Source organism: Solanum lycopersicum, chromosome 8 (genome assembly GCF_036512215.1).
Source record: "Solanum lycopersicum chromosome 8, SLM_r2.1".
In the NCBI taxonomy this organism is placed as follows: domain Eukaryota; kingdom Viridiplantae; phylum Streptophyta; class Magnoliopsida; order Solanales; family Solanaceae; genus Solanum; species Solanum lycopersicum.
Genome location: NC_090807.1, coordinates 52,101,115 through 52,122,664, shown reverse-complemented (window position 1 = coordinate 52,122,664; position 21,550 = coordinate 52,101,115). Strand labels below are relative to the sequence as shown.

Sequence of the window (21,550 nt, the reverse complement as noted above, 5' to 3'; positions counted from 1 at the left end):
GTTGACCGACGATTTGAGTAAATGACCTTGAATTTTCTAAAATTTATCAAATAAAGATTTTTTATCCATTCTATTACTTAAAATTATTATTATTTTTTAATTAATTAGAGAAAAGAAAGAGATTACTTTAATAGAGAGTGACTAAAGGTAGTTGATTGGAATTAGAATAATGATAAAATAAAGGTTAAGTAATCTATAAAAAATAAATTTTTACATTACTAATTCATCATTTATCATTTAAATTAATCATCTCTTTTTAAGGAAAAATAACTAAGGGGATAACCTAAAGTGATAAACTTAAGGGTTGACAAAATCAAAAAGTAGAAATAAAACCAAGTAAAATTATATGTATACAAAATTTTTGAATATATGCATATAAATGAAAATGAATGGCTATCGTTGAGAATCAATTAAATTGAAACCAAAATGTTAGTCAAAGAGAGGAAGAGGAAGAGAAAAATTAATTTGGGCTAATCAGCCCAAATCCACAAATCTGATGGGCCCAACTTCTTCCCTTGTCCTAGGTCTAAGTGGGACTTGACCCTTGCCATTTTCCTTTTTACACATGCACTAAAACTATTGGGCTCATTTGCCCTCGAAAATATATGTATACAATTCGTGTATACTAATGTATACAAGGATATCTGACCCATTTGGGCCTTCCAAGATCGGCATTTTTTGTTGAAACTTATGCCTTGTATTTTTTATCTGCTTTTTCACGTCTTTGCGCCTACATATAGTATATTCCAACTGTATACCGTTGTATATAATCGGTATATCAACATGCTTTTGACTTTTCGGGGCTAGGAAATTGAATTTCCAGCAACATGCTACCGCTCTCAATCTGTACATCATTTTTTAGGAGGCTGGACGACTCGATAAGCAAGAGTATTGGGCCACAAATGCGAGGAGAAGAGATATAACCCATGAGGATTCAGAGGAGATTTCACATGAAAGGGAACAGATGAACAAGAATTAGCAGCTACTCGAAATGGCAAAATAAAGGAAATAACCAACAAAATTCTTAATCCAATCTCGACTAAAACGGGGTTCAATTGATATTAATCGATGAAAACTTGTAATATAACACTAAAAGGGGTGATAGGAATCATATAAACTTGGGTTTAACCATGTCAAACTTTAAAGTATAAAAAAAATCAAAAAACAACAAAACAACAGGTGAACGGTAGCCATTAAACTAATGGATATAAGTGATAAAAATTTGAAAAAAAAAGGGAGCATGTCGCTTGTTGCTGGGAGAAAACTATAGTCAAATGTTGCTGCCAAGAAAAGGCATTTACTGCCCATTATTAAAATACACAACATATAAACAATAAAGAGAGGAAAGTAAGCTTATTTTCCCATTAGAGAGTATCACTTATGCCGATCCAAACTTAACAGATTGCCATACAAAATCATCCGGAACAAAAGCATACAACTAGAGAGAATACCCACGAACTAAATCTTGTAACGGCGGAAACTCCAGACGACTTAAGAACTACATATTATATATCGGAAAGGAAACTTCATACCAAAAGGTGTTCGGAAGAACTAAATTCCAGCAATGTAGACAAGAAAAATAAAAAAAATTAAACGAAATCATAGAATATGCACAGCACAGTAGAACAAATCTTTAGCGCCTAAGGATCATAACAAGACAATGGAAATGATTTTATCAACTAAGAACTCAAAGGACCAATAAGCTTAGATTTTAGGTAGACGTATAGCTATAGTCGAAGAAACTAAAAAATACATTTTTTAGGACACAGGCAACCAAAATAATCCCAACATAAACCTTATACTATAAAGAAACGAATACTCCGTTACCAACTAAAATAAAGGATCAGTGATGATGCTAACATGCTTAACAAATGACTCAACCGACCTAACAAGCACAAAACCAACCATATGCAACATCTGAAATATTCCCATGATGCTTGATCAAAACAAGATACAAAAAAATAAAAAAATCGATCAAGGGCAGCCATACATCACGTTTAAACTATCAAACTCGACTACATTGACCAACATAATAACAGTATCACATTAAAGCAATAAAGACGAGAAAAATATCCAAAGGGAAGATGTTACCTTTTTCGGGCAGCGGACTAGGGACAAGGCGAGCAAATGGGGGGCTTGTCTCCACTTTGCGACTTGAATTCGAACAATGATCGAGGATACTAAGCACTATCTTAGACCTAAATAGAGCTAAGATGTGTTTTTCGTGTATATTCTTGTCTATTTTCTTCAACTAATATGAATGTTCTCTGCTTAAGAATAATCTTCAGGAAAAAAAAAATTCTCCCCCCATAACAAAGGAACTGTAAAGAATATATATCTAGATGAATTAGGGTTTTGATAAATGGGGGAGGGGGGGGGGGATGGATGAAAAATTTGATTAAAGGTCCCTGAATTCTAAATTTTAAATTAAAATCTTCACCAATTTTGGACAGGCCACCTTTTCTGAAAATTCAACTCATTCCTAAAGAAAGAAAAGTGTGATCAATGCTTAAGATCGACTCACCCGTCCTTGGGAGGGCGACGTGGAGCAATCTCGTCGTCTCAAGGACGACTCTCGCGTGTCTCTAGTGCAGCTGTGACCGTACGAATGAAAGGGACGTTAAGGAAGCCGACGAAAAGTCGTACCTCCCTTCTGCTGCTTTTTTCGCGTGAAGGAGAGAGAGCACAATTGGGTCGGGTTGGAAATTGTTGGGTTGCTGCTGAAAGTGCTTTCTGATGGGCTGGTTATGCTGGAAATTACATTGGGTTATGATTTTTCCCTGATTTTGAGTTAAAGTGATTGGCTGGGGCAGCTGTTATTAAGTGGGCTGAGGTTTGGAATATGAGGGAATGGGCTGAACGATTGGAAATTGGCTAGTAAATGGCCCAAAAATTGGTCTTTTAGAGTATTGCCAATTTAGACAAATTGTAATTGGCCAACTAGATTACAATTTTAAAAAGAGACGAATTAATATAATTAATTAACAAGCTTCTTAAGGTAAATAAAATAATTAATTCGAATATAAACTAAAGATTCAAAATATAAGCTTAAAATAATTAACCAAATATTTATATAAAATGAAGTATTACTTATTTTTTTTTATTTTGAATACTTATAAAATCATAATAATTATATGAATAATTATGTGAGACATATTCATTATCTAAAACAATATAAAAAAGTATCAAAACCTTACTTAAAATAACTTGCACGTTAAATTTTTAATTATTATTTATTTCATTTTTTAAAAATGAAATTAATTATTTTAAACCGTTTAAACTCGAGAAGCTCGCTAGTTAATTACTATCGAGGAGGGTCAAAATTGGGTGTCAACAGTATTGTACCATTACTATACGTATAATATTTGTTTTGATTGTTACTTAAAATGTATTGTACTGTATTGTTAAATTTTGTTGTTATGTAACAATGGAAACCCTATTTTATGGAACAGTCAATTTGGTGTGTTCCGATTGTTACCTAATTTCTTTTTTCAATTATATATTTACATCATATTTCAAAATACTATTTACCCTTTACTTTAATTATTTAAACATAGTCAAGCCTCCTATCCTAGAATAATTAAGGATAATCAAAGTAAATTTATAAATTACAATTAAAATGTTATTAAACAATAACAAATAATACAATCTAGCCAAACATTGTAACTATCATACAATACACTACAATAGAGTACAATACAATACAAAAAAAATATGAAACAATGGGTAACAATGATCCAAACAAAGTGTAAATTAAATGATGGCTGGATGAAGGATCATTATCAAAAAATTGTTTCTAGTGTAAATAATGTGGACAATTCACAGGTTTCTTCTCAATTTTGGACAGATAGTCATTTTCTGTGATCCATTCTTTGATCAATTATCAATCACCTTGCAAAACCACCACAATTTGTTGATAAAATTTAAAATTCTAGTTAAAGTGTATAGAATTTTAATATGAAGTTTTATGTACCAAAAGCAATAAAACTAGAACAAATCTATATAGAATAAGGTTTAGGATGGGAATTTAATTATATTTGTAATTTTTGTTGTATATAGTAGTAAATTCTGAGGAACTTCCATCCATGGGAGTTGTCCTGTTTTACCAAAAGGAAAAAAATTAATCGTTTGCCTGCTCTGTGGAAATGCAATATTGATGAAAAATTAATTAATGTGCCCTAATCAATTTTCGATGATGGAGAAGTAATAAAAACATCACCATGCACGATTCTAATTTAAGTTTGCTTAGTTAATTAATTCTTAGCTCTGGCTGATACAATAATAAGATTAAAGGCCCACTAATGTTTGGGTGGGTGGTGAGGGTTGGGACTTGTAATCAGGCCCGATCCACATTATATAGAGGGAAGTATGTGCACCTACGAACTTCAATTTATGGGATACAATAACCTGCCAGACATAATTCTGATGTTACTTCTAACATTTTAATTAATAAGTTCTTGATGGGATGATAATATATTTTAGTGGACAAGTTAAATATTTCCATCAAATATCAAACAAACAGACCATATTATTTATGTTGTTAAGCCTTATGTATCAAACACAATCAGTAGGTATAAGAGTGCCAATAGATCATGTGAGTTGTCTGATCTTAGACCAAGATATGCATAACTCTTTCATGTCCATTCCATTAGTCGACAAAATTGACGTTATTGCTATACATGGTGTTGAAGTGCTGACTGAGATGAGATGTAAAGTAAAGAGTATTCATATAGCGGAGTGTACGTGTTGGAAAGTCAATTTGGAGGCATAAGAGCTGCAGCAGCGCCAAACAATCCTGTGGTATTTTGAGTTATCTGATTAGGCCAAGACATGATATGCAGTCTAATGCTTTCACTTCTTTCCATTGCTAAATCGAGTGTGTCCTTAATATCAGCATGATCGCAGCAATATATTAGACCTTCTGAGCTAACTGTTGATGGCAAAACACTCTTTCCTTCTAGCCTTGAAATCACAACATGATGCTTGCTTTTGTTTGCCTCCTCAAATAAATGCACTAAACCGGCTCGTTCTGCTGCTGTCCCCTTTGCTACTGAATAAATACTGACAAATCCCTGAAAATGAACATGTTAAGAAAATCATCACTTCATAGTTATATTATTCAATTTGCTGTTTTCCGAAAAGAAAAGGTGATAACTATTACTTCATCTGTTCATTTAATGTCTATTCCGAATCTGGATTCTCCTGGTTCAGGTGTTAATTCAAGTGGAACCTCTTCAATTCCTGGTAGATACCATAGCCTTACACCTTGTGCGGATTGATGATAACCAACATAGCCATCTAGTTGCCTACTACAAACATCTTTCCCACTTGTGTTTCTCCTCTCCTAAACACAAAAATGCATGAAAAAGAACGAAAAGATTATTCATTTAGTTATATACATTGTTAGTTAAAGAATTTTCATATTCGCGGTGACCTAATGTTGTAAAGAATTATCTTAAACTGTCAGTGTATACAAGTTAAACTCAACCAGAAAAGGAAGAGAGGAATACCAAATTGTTGATTTGCTCGGTTTGAATGTTAACGAATACAAGAGGGATTCCTGAAGATACTGCTGCTGAAAACCAGGCCATGGTACGAACTAATGTGGCTTCTACTCTATACTCCCTTGTCAGTGGCATAAAAACTATGGAGCTAACAACTGTAGAATGAGAATCAGGTAGATAAGTTCCCACCTTCATCTTCCAGTCATATTGTAATCCCATTTGGTTATAACCACGTGATCCTGAATTAACCATTCTTCTGCTCATTTCTGCATAATCAAACAAACAGTTCATTACAATGAAGTTTCTGGTGTACTGCTGCAAGAATACAGTATTAAGGTGTTTAATGCTATGTAATAGCTAGCGGAAAAGAAGAATCATACCCTGGAGTTCAGTGCAACGTCCCAAAGTTAATTCTGCTATAACAGCAAGATGTCTCTCATCAGATGCTGCTCTAACAACAAACCTTTTCTGGAGATTTGATCGTCGTTCAACTAAGACATATCCTTTGAGTTTAAGTGTACTCTCTCCCCTTCTAACCTTGAACCAAATGAAATGTCCAGCAATTTTACCGAGAAATAAGGTTAACTCTGACCATGCTTTGGCCTGAATAAAGGAGTCATCATCAGACGCTAACTCAGCAACGCCTTCTATGATGTCCCCTGGTAGTGGCATGCTCACATCCCATCCATCTGAATCTTTTTGCCTCACTTTCTTCACACCAACAACTTTCTCAACACTCGCCATCTTTTTCTTGAAGATGGAACAATAGTATTTCTTGAGTAGCCGCAATAGCTTCATATATATCAAGCACTGATGAACCCTCTTTGTTAATGAACTCGAGCACGGACATCTCAAAGTGAAGTAGATTTCTAGGTGTGAACGTCAGAAAGGTACTATGGTCTTCAATATTTTGCTTAGTGAAATATTCTCTGGTTTGATGTATCCGAAGGGTCATCATTTATAAAACAGGCCGGCTCTATGGATTCTTGTGAGCAAAAAGGCAACAAAGTGAAAAACAACAAGCTGAACTAGAATGGAAGTTGCTCCACAACATGGTATATTCTGAGAATAAAACAAGCTACACTTTTGTCCTTTAACTACTAGGATGTTGGCATGAGTAAAAACAAAAATATCACATGGAAACAAAGCTGTATTAACTTTAAGACACTTGGAAATCCTAGCTTATGCTACATAACAAACTTTATTACAGAAAAAATATTTCAAACTCTTAAGCTTTGTACATACACAATATAGCTCATTTTGTACATTTAAATCTGCCTTCAACTATAAATATATGTACTAAGCTAAATCTGTACAGAAAAAATGATTGAAAATTACTAGTTACTATGTGAGGTCATTGTAAATGGCTGCAAGTTCCTTTTCCAGCTTCGCAATGTCAGCCTTTGCACTCTTCCTTTCTCCAGCATGAATAGAGTTTAAACTCTCTTGTCGCTTCGATATCTTCCTCTTAATGCTATTAATCTGCAATCATTTCCAAGGCAATGTGAAAATTCCGTGACCTCAATGATCAAGGCAATGTAGAAATGAGGGGCGGGAGACAAGAAAGAGACCTTTCTCGATGGCCATCTGCGCAAGCCATCCCTTCGGCAAACCCTTTTCATCACAGTAGGACACAAGTTCAATTTGATACCTGCTTCCTGAATGGAAAGATGAAGATAGTCTTCAAAGTCTTTCACGTTCATCATTTTAGTTCTTCTCCTCTGCTCTATCAAAAAAAAAAAAGAGTGATCAGAATGCAAAATCTCTACCAAAGATAACGAACAATCAAGTCCTTTTTTAGTATCATAGTAATAAGCTCTCCGCGTGCAGCAAACAACAAATTAAACCTGTTCTGAAAGAGAGATCTTTCCACGATTCACGCCACTATTAGTGCCCTCATTTTCATTTGCCATTCCTTGCTGTTCCGTTAGAACATTATGATCTGCTCGGTGATACAGATGAAAGTAGTAAAGCAAAAAAATTGTATCCTTTATATCAGATGACAGGACTAAGCAAAGATGTTACTTACGCAAATTTGTTGTAGATAACTGAAGTAGATTATTAATGTCATTAGTACGGACACCAGAATTAACACTTAAAGTTTGGTAGAATTCAGAGAGTGTATCTTCGAGCACTATGTAACCATCCTTCTTACAACCCTCGAAATATTGAACTAAAAATTCCTTCACTTTGCTTATACTGTCATTGCTAAAACTGTTTCAATCAGAAAAAAATAAAAACTAGAGTTAATATCATCGCCAAACAAGTGAAAAAAGTAGTATAAAATCGAAGAATACTCCATACTCAATTGTATCTGATGACATATGATCATCCATTGTGGATTTCTCAACAATTGCATGACTGATCCTTCCTATTGTTCCAAATATTCCAATCTTAGATAAGATCATACCTATAATAATAATAAAAGTAATTAACTAAACCAATTAAAAAAATATTTTACTCGTACAACGCCCCCAAACCAAATAGAAATTTAAACAAACAGTTCCCATACCATTGTCATGAATTATTTCTCTTAGAATTTGGCAATTATTATTCCCCGGAACTTCACCCTCTGGATTGGTACTACCCCCAATAAATCCATCTCCACTATCGAATGAAATTTCAAGCAAATATGGATCATAGTCAGGGAAACTTAAACTATAATTCAAATTTGTTTTATTTTCATTAATGGGTGGTCCTTGGTGGTTGTTGTTATCGCCGCCGACTATGGTTGGGTTTAAATTAATGGGTACTTGGTAGTTGATGTCACCATCAATGGTTGGGTTCTCATCATCAAAGAGTGAAAAATTAAGTCCGGTAAGAATATTATCATCAAAAGGATCATGATATGGCACAATGGATGTATCAAAATTGTCCATTATTTATGCGACAACGCTTGGCCTAGACCAAGCGGCGCCACAGATGGGTTGAAAGAGAAGAGAAAACAGAGAAAAGGCAACATATTTGAATATATTTATAAGTAGAATGGGGCGGGAGGGAAGTGGAAGTTAATAACCGTTGCATTCTTCACTTTGAATTTCTAGTGTTGCGATGCACCACGGACAATTTGTTTAAACGACATCGTTTACATCTCTTTTTCTTCGGTTTCAAAAATAATTAAGTCTTCTTTTTTTTTTGGTTACAATTTTGCAAATTCTCCAAAATGCAGCGTAAAATTATTAAGAGACAAAACCCATATAACTTTTCGATTTTTTGTACTTCTTTAACCAATTGTTTTTTAAAAAAAAATTAAAAACCAAATAATTTAATTAGGTCATGATTATAGGCAAAAATAACGGAAGGAAATAGAATCGAATCAATTATGTAGATTTAAAAATTATAATTACATACACTTACAAGATGAAGAGTATTGAAGATGAGGATTATCTCATCTATTTTATTAGGGAGAAAGAACAGTCATACTAGTAAAGATGACATATAGTATTCAGATTTATCCTAATTTACGGAAAAAATTAAGTACTTTATATTGGACATTTGATTCATTCATGTTTAATAATAATATTAGCTCGAAATCGCCTTCAATAATTAATTGCGAAAAAGGGCCTAAAATATCTTTGAAGTATTGAAAATGGTATAAATTACCCTCCATCCACCTATTGGCTCCAAAATACCCGTCTCATCCACATATTGCCTCCAAAATGCCCTTCTCATCCACTTATTTAACTATTTTAAAATTAAACTGTTAAATTTTTTTTGAATACTGAAACTCAACTATTGGTTATAATTTAATTTATTAGTACAATTTATAAAACGACCTAAAACTCACTCATTACTGACTAAACCCACCCAATTAATAAACCAATTATAATATCAAAATTGTCATAAACACTACTAAAACACGACAAAATTATAGATCCTGAAAATGATTCAAAATTATTCGAGTTCGAATCAAACCCTCAATCAAATTTAGGTTGAGGCGCTTATTTAGGAGGACAATTTCAATATGATTCTCTTTTAAACTTGAATTCGAAATTTATGATTAAAAGTAAAGAAGTAGTACATCCTAAAATAATTAATGCACTTTTTTTAATATAATTTTATAAATATTTATAATTTATTTTAAAACCTTTAACATATTAATTTTTTAAAAAATTATCTATGAAGTAACATCACATAATTGAGACAAAAAATTAATTAAAATGAACATAGTTTGACTTTTAAGTTTATCGCTAATTTTTATTTGACTTTTAAGTTTATCGCTAATTTTTATTTAGACACTTGAATGTATGATAAAACGCTCATTTGTAGTAGCGTTTCTGTTGTTGCATTAGTAATGTGATAGCTTTATTAATTTGGTGGGGTTTAATTAGTAATGAGTGGGTAATTGATTGATTTATAAATTATACTAATAAGTTAAATTATAACAATAGTTGAGCTCCACGTATTAAAAGAATATTTAAACAGTTTAATTTTAAAACCGTTAAATCAGTGGTCATACTCTATATATAAAATTCAGCCAGTAAGTTAAATCTAAAAAATTTACCCAAGTTTTCATGAACTTTGAATTGACTTTTATTTCTTGTTATTGAATTCTGATTCTTATCATTGATATTATACTACTTCATATATGTTGATTCTTAAATTGTTGTTCGTACTTATTTTATCACATCAACTCTATTTAGTTATAGATTGCTGAAGCTATTTTTATGCATTGACCTCTGACCATCTGAGTAAATTCAAAAAAATTTAGTTATCAGTTGAGAAAGTTTTTAGGTTGAATATTAATGGTTACAAATTAACTATTTTGTATTGAGAAAAAATTGTTAATTCAAGAAGATCATAAATAGTTTTAGAAGAAGTTTTTGTTAGATAAATACCATTTTTTTTCAAAGAGGCCCTTTTGAGTGTTTAAGTCCACAAAAATATTAATATGAGAATTATTGCATGTTTTGGAAATAGTATGGAGCACTGATTTAAGAATAAGTATAGATAACTCAAACCCCATAACCTGCGTTGCCAATGTAGATAGTTGTATTATCATGAGGCTCATGATGATGGTTGTCGGTTAGAAAAACTTCCCAAGAAAGTAAGTGCTATTTTAGAAATTGATATGCATTATCTTATTCAGATATAAAATTTTACTTGTTATATTACATTGCATGTTTTACTTTCAATCAAGTTATTTTCAGTATTCTTTTGGTTCAAATACTGTTTCATTAAGCTTTATTACATACCGTGCATTTCATGTACGAATGTCTTTCCATGATGCATCATTTATGATGCAGACACATGCACTCTATTGAGATCACTACCTTGTCAGCCTTCAATGAGACCTCCTTACTTTCGGAGGACTCCATTCATTATGCTTATCATTAATTATAATAGTTAGATAGTACTTTGAGATAAATGTGGATCTTACCCCGACACCTATCCGCAGTCTAGTAGAGACTTCATGAATAAAGTTAAAGAGTCTTTCATTATTTTTCTTTCAGATGTTTCAAAACAAATTCATTATCTATGAGAATTAGCTAAATGTTTTTGAATGCTCCTCATTACAATTTTCATATGTATGTATGTAGTCTTCCGCTAAGTAGTCAGCCAAGTCAAGGGTTTGTTTAGGACCAACAACGATTTTCAAGTGTCGGTCACGCCTAAGGGATAAACTCGGTGCTTGAAAATCAAGGGCAAACTTTTTTTCATTTTATCCAACATGTTAATTTTGCTTAAATTTATTTACTTTATCAAATTTTACATCGTTAATTTCAACAACAATTCAAATGAATTCAATCTATCACAATAATCACATTCTAATTCATAACAAAAATAATGACAAAACAATCTACCAAAATGAGAAATTTATCTAGACTTTAACGAACCCATCAAATTAATATCAAAAAAAATCATGGATGGTGGTACGGAACATCATCCATACATTGCACTAAGTGTCACTTGAGAGTCACTTGGGGTGAGGATTTAAGGTAAGAAGAAGGCAATGATTCATATGTATTAACTATGATTGAATATCATGTCTCTTATATTGTATTTCATGAAATATACCAAAATGACATAATTGTGTGGCTTTAAACTAAATGTCCTTTTTAGAATGCTTTTGCATGGTTATCATACTTAGTGCATATTTGTACTAACACCACTTTCTTCATCTTTTTACACCAAGTTTAGGTTGAGGTGACTAAAGGATCCTTCCTATATTGAAGCGGTTGGATTTTCTATCTCCAAGCTTTGGTATGTCCTCAAAGATTAGATCACACTTACCTTAGGAGTTTCTTTTAAATTCTTGTAATAGACTTCTAATAGTTTTCTTTCGATTGTAAAGGGTTGTGTCCCTCTGATGTTAAGACATGTCTACATTGACTATGTTGAGACTTAGTGTTCCATCATTTTAATGAATGAGTTTTTGATTGTTGACTTGTTTGAGAAAATTTTTATTTTTGCACTATTTTTATGCCTATGTGATGAATAAATGCTAAGGGCTTATATAAGACCTCTTCGAGGTCGAGTACGCCGTGTTACAACTTGGGGGTGCTCTCCGATCGTAAAAAACTTGGTACCAGAGCATAAGGTTTTGAAAATAGTCTTTAGATTCAAAGTCTTATAAGCCGCGTCTAGTAGAGTCTTGTTTATCAGTGTGAGTCGCGATACATCTATGGGCGAGAGACTATAGGACGTTAAAAATTACATTTCTTTCATATTGTTGAAGTCGTGCCTTAGAGTTGAGTTCTATGGTGTCTCTTCCTAATCCTTCTCTTGTGTTTATAGGATATGAATACGAGAGGAAGACCCGCAAGGAGAGTGAAAGAGGAAATTGTGAATGAGGGAGTTCCTCCTCAAGGTCCTCAAATTCTTCTCTTCTTAGCATCTGACATATTTTCTAGATACATATAATCTTAAGTTAGATATATGAACTGTTAACTGGATACATGTACACATGTTTTGTATCCAACATTATTGCATATCTATCGTATATTTGTTCTGTTAATTAAAACTCAATATAATTCTTTCATCTTGTTTGAATTGTTGCTATACTTAGATCTATTCTCGGCTTGAATGTGGATGATGAAGATTGAATCCCTGAAATGAAAAATTCATGAGTAGAAATAAACAAATAAAAGTTGTGTGATTTAGTGTAATATTATCAATGTGTAGTACATTTAACAAAAATTATTCGATTTTAAGAATGGTCAATCATTAAAGTGTTTGAGAAACACAAAAATTTAAAATATGAAATCTAATTTGTAAACTTTTTTAAAATTGAACTTAAGAACATTATGAATTTTAACTCAAATACAAAATCTAGATACATGAGACACTACACCATTTTAGGTCTACGACAACATTAAATCTGGACAACGCTTATAAAGTGTTGCCTAAAATACTTTTGGGGACGTTTTTAAAGTGTAGCCAAAATTTTTGACTTTTAATTACACTAATATTAGCAACACTTCTAAAGTGTACTCTTTAATGGGATAACCTACACTTTATAAGTGTTGTTATAGTTGGCAACAACTATTTACATAAATGGCCACACTTTTAAAGTGTGCTATTTTTATAATTATTAATACAACACATGAAAAATGTGGCCTTAGTGTTTTTCCCAAAATTTTATATTCCCTCTAACATTTTAACATTAAAATTTGATCTCCCTCCATTTTTATTTGGCCAAAAAAATAAAACATTAAAGAAATATTTAAAATAATAAAACATTAAAACAACAAAACGGGCAACATTACTGAAACTTCAGCTGAAACTTTCACTTTCAGCTGAAGAACAAATTTATGTTCAAAACTGAAGAACCCATTTGCAAGAACTGAAAAAGAGGATCGAAGAACGGAAGAAATCGATTTTCGTCACAAATTCTGTCAAAGTTCAGTTGAGAACACCATTTTCAGTCGAAGAATCAAAGAGCAATGTGACTCCTCTAAGGCGAACTGAAGAAGAAGATCCTCCTCTCCGAGCTTCGTTGTTCAAGATTGGAGAGCTGAAGAAGACGATTTTCTTCAAAAATTCTTGGGTAAAGTGTTGTTCCATCAGATTTTCTTTTGAAAGTTGAAAGAAAATGCTTCACAAATCAACTTGCTTCATATCTTAAAGCTTTAGGGTTGTTGGAATAGAGTTTATCAGGTAAGATATTTTATCTTCAAAAGTCTAAATTATAGCTCTAAGATTTTGATATTCTTTTGTGTCAGTCCAAAATTAAAGTTAGGGTTTTTATGACTTGTGTTATTGATACGAATTTTATTGATTTAGGGAGTTTAGTTTGTAGTTGTATGACGTATAAATGGGCAGATTATCTTTGACAGACTAATTTTTTCTCTTAAATGTTGAATGTAGAAGCTGAAGCTAAGTCAAAAGTATCTGAAGAACTGAGTTGTAGCTAAGTTATCTTTCTTCGAAGAACTGAAGTGTTGAAGCTGGTGATACCTATAATATTTTGTCCCTAATATAGATTTCGTCAAGTGTAAGTAGCTACTCTACATGAATTTGAAAAAGTTTTAATGTATGTTTTAATGTTACTGTTTTTTTAGTCTTTTTTAGTCTTCCTGAGTTCATGATTGTGCTCGTCTTAAGCTTGGTTTGTTCCTTTGTTAACAACATTGATTCTGTCTTGTAGCTATTTGCTGGTAAAATTTTTCTTTTTTCGACTACATGTCTTGAAGTGTCTAGAAGTCATTTTGTTGTTTGTCTAGTGCATTTTTCAAGTATAGATCAGAAACATTAGTTCAATATTGCTTAGTTGTTTTGGGATCAGCTCGTATTATGAATTTGTTAAACTTGCTTTGTAGTTTGAGTTGCACTAAATAGAAAATAAATCATATGCCTTAGAAATTGGAGATATAAGATATATTTTTCAAGTCTAGAACGGGTGGACTGGGAGCAGTAACTTGTGAGAGTCTTTTCTGCTAACTGTTACTAGCAATAACAGAATAAAAGTAGAAGATTTGTTTTTGTGGTATGGACAACTTGTTGGATTTTGGATATTGTTGAAAGTGAGGCTTGCTTCACCTAAGTTTTAGAAGAATTAGGAGAAGTTAGTGCAAACAAAATGGAGAGAAAGTTTTGTATGATGTTAAAGTTTGACCTATTTGATGAGTTAGATGCAACAGATGAGATAATAGCTTGTAACTTTCCAATTTCATTACATGTCAAGTTCTTCCATATAAAATAGTAGTAAATAGAATTGTAAAGGCAGTCTATGGTCAAGTGCTTTTTTCCTCACTGACTATGTTTATCGGACTCTCCAAATATGTTATCACACCCACGCATGTGCTGATAAGTGAACTAGAAATCGGACTCTCCAAATTTGAGTTCCACTAGCTAAGTCTACTGTCCGAAAAAGTGAACTAAAAATCATCTTTTAAGATTGCATATTCTGCTATCTCCTGTTGTTCTGTTCCTCTTTAATATGAATTTTGTCATACATACATAAAGCTTACACTTCTGCTCATTCGCATGTTTTAACTCTTCCAGCCAAGGACATATTTAAAAATGAGAAATTTGGGGTTGTTCTTTACACTTCTGCTCCTCACGATTTTCTTGTTGAATAGTGAATTCAAAAGCTCTAATTAGATGATTCATGCTATGTTACTTACCTAGTACTTATTGGATATCTTTTTTATAGTTTGAAGGTTGATCCACGCTGATCTTACTTGCGACTTGTACAGCTTCCATGGATCAGATGAATTGATTGAAAAAAATATAATGAAATATGACTTGACAAGTGTAGCATGTGCTAATGAGATAATCATCTCATTTTGGTATATTGAGTCAGTTTATTCTCCATGTCTTTTTATGTAAACATGAATATATAACTTCTTAAATGTCTTTAATTTATAGGACACATAGTAGAAATAAGGTATTAAAACTAGCATCTCTCACTTTTAGGACATGAAGTAACTCATTAAGTATGTAAAAGAATACTGAATTAAAATAAGTGATAGATACAACATTTAATATTATCCATTTCCTTTATCAAATTATGTGAAAGTTTCTGCTTTGTCACGATATATGTTGGATATGATATCCATTTCCTTTATTCAGTCAATGGCATAGTGACAAAATTTACTATAGAAAATGCGACGAAGACTAGGATAGTAATTGCAGATAGAGACATACATATATTGGGATCGTGGACATTAAGATTGCTAGAGATTCACTTTGTAGTCTCATTATGGGGTCTTCCGCTGATAAGGTTTATTACAAGGTCAGAGTTGTTATTGCCGAGTCGAGATGCTTTGTTTTTTCTTTCTTTTTTTTTATAGGATGTTTAAGTATCAAAGTTTGATTTTGTTTGAAATTATTGGATCTTGAGATTTTGACCAAGTTCTGTCTTTTTCAAAAGATGAACATTTTAAGTATGGAGTGATTATATGTGTACTAGGCGATGACCATATAATTTTGGTTTCATGGTTATATCTTTGTGTTATCTTATATATGCTAAGCGTAGCTACAAAGTGTGGCCTTTTTGACTTTGAGTCTACGCTTAAAAGTGTTGCTCATATGGCAATACTTCTAAGCGTAGGTAAAAAGTGTGGCCTTTTTTCCTTTTGGCTACGCTTTTAAGTGTAGCTGATAAGGCTACGCTTGTGAAGCGTCGCCTAAACTCTAAGGTTTCACTGCTTTCGGCCACACCCGAAAAAGTGTGGCTTAAAGTCAAAAAGTATGGCTTTTTACCAAAGGCCACACTTTTTCATAGTTTAGGCCACACTTTTCTAGGGTGGTTGGAGACATAAAATGTTGTAGTGAGAATAATAAAACAATAGAAACAAACCTAAATATAAAATGTTGATTTGAATATGCAAACATTTATTGAGAGAATGAAGGAATAAATTAAAGAGGGAGAATAAGAAGAAGAAAGTAAGTTTACCGCTGGACATGAGATAGGTTGTTGAGATACTCACACATTACTCATAATAGAAAGTTACCAATACTTACCTGATTGTTAGAGTAGATTTTCAAATCATCTGATTCAATCTTTTCCACAAGATTAGATTAAGTTGTTAAAGTAGATTCTTAGATTTAGTCAAGTTAGTTACATATTAAGTTGTTAGAGTAGTTCCATAGAATTAGCCAAGTTAGTTACGTCTTACTAGTATTTAAGTTGATGTTATGATTGAATAAGATCATTCAAGTTTGCTTTGATTCTCAATCTCTTTATGGTTGCACAGACTCTCTAACACTCTCAACGTTAAAGTGTGTGACCATCTCTTCTAAACTTAAGATGTTAGAGAGAGAATACACTTTTATTATTTGATTATATTTTCAACAAGTCTCATCACGCGCGGATCTGAATTTTTTCATGAGTCAAACACGTGGAAATTCATTTTGATTTGGGTGGCAGTGAGATTCGTCTTAGAACCTTGCCTACTCTGATACCATGTTGAAGTGTGTAACCATCTCATCTAAAAATTAAAGTTGTTCGAGACACTAGACTTTTATTTGTTAATTATATTTTTAACACTCACGAGTATAATCCAATTTTTTTTGTCTATCTCTTCACGTCCAAAACATGATTGTACCTGCTACCACCAGTGACACTGCTGCTACAGTTCCGACTACCCTCATGTGGTACAGTTCAATCCAGCTACCCAATTACCCATCAAACTGCAAGGTAACCTCAGCTTTGCGGGTTGTACCTGCTACCACCGCTACTCATCTCATTTATAAGTTTAAATTGTTAGAGAGAAAACATTTTTATTATTTAATTATATTCACAACACGTTCCCTCACGTGTGGGCCTGGTTATTTTTCATGGGCTAAGCACGTGGAAATTCTTTTTTGATTTAAGTGGCGGTGAGATTCGATCTCAGAACCTAAACTCGGCTCTGATACCATGTTAAAGTGTCTGAATGTTGACACCCAATTTAGGCTCTAATAATAATAGTAATAATAATAATAATAATAATAATAATAATTATTATTATTATTATTATTATTATTATTATTATTATTATTATTATTATGTTATGAGATTTTGTAAGAATACAAAAAGATTTTAAATTATTTATTTTTACTTGATAAATTCATCTCATAAATGTTATTTCTTATTAAAAAAATATAAATATGTTATATATATTACTACTTACTTTCTCATTTTTTTAAAAATAAATGTTATTCTTAAAAAAAGAATCTACTTTTGTTTAAATATAATTTCTTTTGATCATAATAGATATTTTTTATTCATTTGTTTAAAATTAGAAAGCTTATTTAACTAACGAGTTACTAATTTATATTAAATATAATTTTAAGAGTGGCTAATTTTATCAAATAAGTTGCTCTTGTAAAATAATTATTTTTAATTTAATAAATTAGACTATTTTATAAAGAAGATGCTATAATTTTAATGATTTTAATTTGCGCGATTTTGATAATCCATGTCTCCTTTAACCGATCGATCCATGTATGCCACGTAGGCGAGCACATGAATTGTGTTTCTTTAGATTAAATATCGACTTTACAATTCAATCTAATAGTCCTAATTAATTCAGTTTTTACTATTATATGATATATATATATATATATATATATATATATATATATATATATATATTTCTTTTTAATTCCTCATTTATCTTAACTGTTTGATTAAATTATCAGACGATCAAAATCAAATAAGACTTTTTCATCTTTTTCCAAAATAGTACAACCCATCAGCCGTTGCAGACTTCTATTTTTTCCAGAAACACGCTTCTTCCCCACACCTACAACGTCGCAGCGTCTTCTTCTTTTTCCAGAAAAAGTGGACACGCCTCACTCTTTCTCCTCCTTCCCCAGGCGTCTGCATATTGCGTGCTCACCTTTCCCGTGTTCCTTCGTCCTCTCTTATCAATCGTCCATCACCCGTTGCCAAATAAACGGACATGGACTGTCGGAAAACAATGATATCCGACGGTCTTCAACATCACCTATTCCCCCTATCCGCCGTCCATCAATCACATCTCTCATTTTCTATCAATATTATCATCTTTTCCAACTATTTTTCTAGCCCAAAGCAGGTCACAGGTCTAAAAGCGCCAGTGCTAGCCTGAAAAGGTGAATGATGCAAAGAACCGTTGAATTTTGATTGGTTATGCCTTAATCTAATGGGTTTTAGAGTGTAACTATTCCAAAATTGGCTATAAAAAGTCTTTTGGTTCGCATTGAAATTGATTCGGAGAAAAGAGTGAAGGAACCAACAACAACTACAAAAAAATCCATAAAAGATCTCGGAAATCATCCAAAAGCGGATTAAAAATGACATTCGAAATCAACCAAGAACATTCAGAGTTCAGCCAACAAATTTTTTTAAAAAAAGAATCAAACAACATTCCAGGGTATTAAAATTAGATCGTACTATCATCTTTCCGTCCTTTATTTTTTATTTGTTTCGAATTCAAGTTTGAGGGAGTTAGAAGTTAGAATATTTGATGTCTAAGCTCTAGTTTGTTACTCAACACAAAGTAAAACTTCTTCCTATCTTGATTTATTTTATCTTATTGTGTTTCTCGTCTTTCGTAAAGAAATAAATATAAAAATTTAGTCATAATTATTCTCTTTAGAAATTTCTATTTCGAAACTTAGTTCATCGAGTAGCTTGCACTGTTTCTACTGCTTTGAGTGTATTTTGATCTTCATACGTTGTTATAACTTCAATTGTGAGTTCAAAATAAATTGGGTGCTCTTTTATTGTATTGTTTAATCTCAACTTAATTCTTTTTTTTTTTAAATAGGATCTGATTCTTGCTAAAATTAAGGCTTCGGATTATAGTATGTCCATAGCTTATGTATGTTTTAAGTTTTGCACTTGTTGAAGCTCGATTTCATTATGTTTCGACTAAGTAACGTCGTTACCCTGTCTATTAGTTTGATTTGAAGTGATTTAGAGCTACTGATTGTTGGATACATGGATATAATGCTAGTTTAGTGATTATTCAAACCGATGTATTTCTATCTTAGGAGTTATTCTCTTTATCAAATAACATGTTGTATCACATAATACTAATACACTTCTCTTGGATTGTCATTGTCTAAAATTAAAATCACAAATGTTATTGGTTTTCATCCTTGTTCGTAAGTGTATATTTTATTCTTTTAGATAAAGAGCTAAGTGAGTGAATGTCTTCCGAAATGCTATTGAGTTGTTCATGTCCTTTTAATATCTACCGATTGTCTTTGTTTTGGCTCGCTGATTCTAATCCTCTTGTTGAATTGATCATGTGTTTCAATATCTACATTTAGTCCTTGTTTTTGCCCGCTGACTCTAATCCTCTTATCTCTTTTCTTCTTTTTATGTTACATGTACAATCGGAGAGTTGGAGTTTCTATTTTGGAACTCGTTATTAGTCTAAGATATTAGTCCAACAACAAATTAGGATTATTGTGATGCTTGAGTCTAATAAATAGGAGTCTAATGTTTTTTAGTCTTTCTTTTGTTGCCTTAATTATATTGTTTTGATATGTCGTCTGACCTTTACTCTTAAGTTTTGATATATTGCTTGTCTTTTATTTTTGAAATTTATTTATGTGAGTTAATATTATATGCTTATAAATTTAGTTGAAATATTTTTAGAACAATTGGTACAAAAATTATCTTCTTAAAATGGAATTAACATTTTTTATGTACAACATTCTTTCGGACCCTTTTAAGTTGAAAGGGGTTTATAGTTTAATAATTTTTTCAAATGAAGTTTCAAAAGGGCCGAATAATATATATGTATGTCTAACTGCTTGTCCAAATAAATTTGAGATTAGTTTAGATAGTAAAATAATCACCCTTAGAAATATGTTAGGATAGAATAATTACTCTCTTGGAATCTATTTTGGGAAGTAGGTACTATGTTTATGACAAAAAAAGGGCATAAAAAATGTTAGTTATAAAACAAGTCCCAATAGTTAGGCTTATTTTTTAATCTTTAAATCGATCGCTTTACGAAGAAATTGTATTATTGTTATTACTATCTCTATTTTTTCAAGATATTGCCTAAAATATTTTAATCTCTTAACATGTTGCTTTAAGATTTAAATATGTCAGTTCCAAAATACAAAGTACATATATGTCATACATATAAAGGTATATATTCTTTATTTTTTTTGCATAATCTGTTAATTTTATCTACTACTAATATTATTTATTTATCTTATAATTTATAAATTTCTACACTTTACACATATTCTTTTAAATCTAACCTATCGTTAACTTATCTGTACATAATAATCATTCACATATTTTAAACAACTTACATGTATATACTATATATTTATAATAAATATATTTAAGATCACAAACTCTGTGTAATATTTTGAACATATAGTATCATTTCTTTTGAAAACTCCATCCTATATATTTTCATTACACATCACATATTACTACATATTTACACCCAACTACTATTTTACTTTTATTTCACGTCTTAACAAGGCGACTAATTTTCAAAATTCAACATCTATATCTTTTTAGGATAAGTTTATTATGATACAAATATATATATATATATATATACACACACACACCTATAAATTTATCATACATTTAAGTACATTTATTTATTTGTTTTACTACATAGTAGAAATACAACTATTAAATCTATTTCATAAGACATATATATGTCGTACCTTGTGTTTTTGTTTTACTCTTTTCTTAAACTAACTAATCAATTCATCATTGTTTTTTAAAGTAAAAATAAATAAATAAGTATTCCTAATCATTTTTCCTAAACTGAGTTTAAGGACTATCTTCGGATAGGCTCTGAGGGATGCTTAACATCTTCCCATCGAGTAACCAAAACTCTTACTCAGAATCTCACTGATTTCGCAAATCAAAATAAAGTTTACATTTACATTTTAAAAAATTATTTTCCTAATATTTTCCTTAAAATTTAGGTGACGACTCTAAAATAAAAAATATTTTCCCAAAAATCAGAGTGTTAGCCATATTATGTTGTGAATTGTTTCGACTGGTTCGAAATAGGGGTGCGACAATGATCATCTCTTCTAAAAGCTTAAATTGTTAGAGAGAGCACACTTTTATTATTTGATTATATTTTCAACACGACTACCACTCATCTATATAAATTTATCCAGGTGCCCAATTA

The 21,550-nt window shown here is 31.6% G+C and overlaps 2 protein-coding genes across 2 annotated transcripts; both read right to left on the bottom strand.

The window, feature by feature from the left end:
* Nucleotides 1–4,622: 4,622 nt before the first annotated feature.
* LOC104648819 (uncharacterized) lies at nucleotides 4,623–6,553 on the bottom strand. Its single transcript, XM_010326710.4, has 4 exons — nucleotides 5,885–6,553; nucleotides 5,511–5,770; nucleotides 5,162–5,344; nucleotides 4,623–5,072 (listed from the first exon to the last, which is right to left on the bottom strand). The coding sequence occupies exons 1-3, from the start codon at nucleotides 6,300–6,302 to the stop codon at nucleotides 5,171–5,173; spliced, it is 852 nt and encodes a 283-aa protein (XP_010325012.2). The 5' UTR covers nucleotides 6,303–6,553; the 3' UTR covers nucleotides 4,623–5,072; nucleotides 5,162–5,170.
* A 126-nt stretch (nucleotides 6,554–6,679) lies between these two features.
* On the bottom strand, nucleotides 6,680–8,435 carry LOC109120851 (uncharacterized). The gene is made up of 6 exons (XM_019215100.3): nucleotides 8,017–8,435; nucleotides 7,809–7,914; nucleotides 7,534–7,718; nucleotides 7,352–7,446; nucleotides 7,076–7,225; nucleotides 6,680–6,986 (listed from the first exon to the last, which is right to left on the bottom strand). The coding sequence occupies exons 1-6, from the start codon at nucleotides 8,381–8,383 to the stop codon at nucleotides 6,849–6,851; spliced, it is 1,041 nt and encodes a 346-aa protein (XP_019070645.1). The 5' UTR covers nucleotides 8,384–8,435; the 3' UTR covers nucleotides 6,680–6,848.
* Between the last annotated feature and the right edge of the window lie 13,115 nt (nucleotides 8,436–21,550).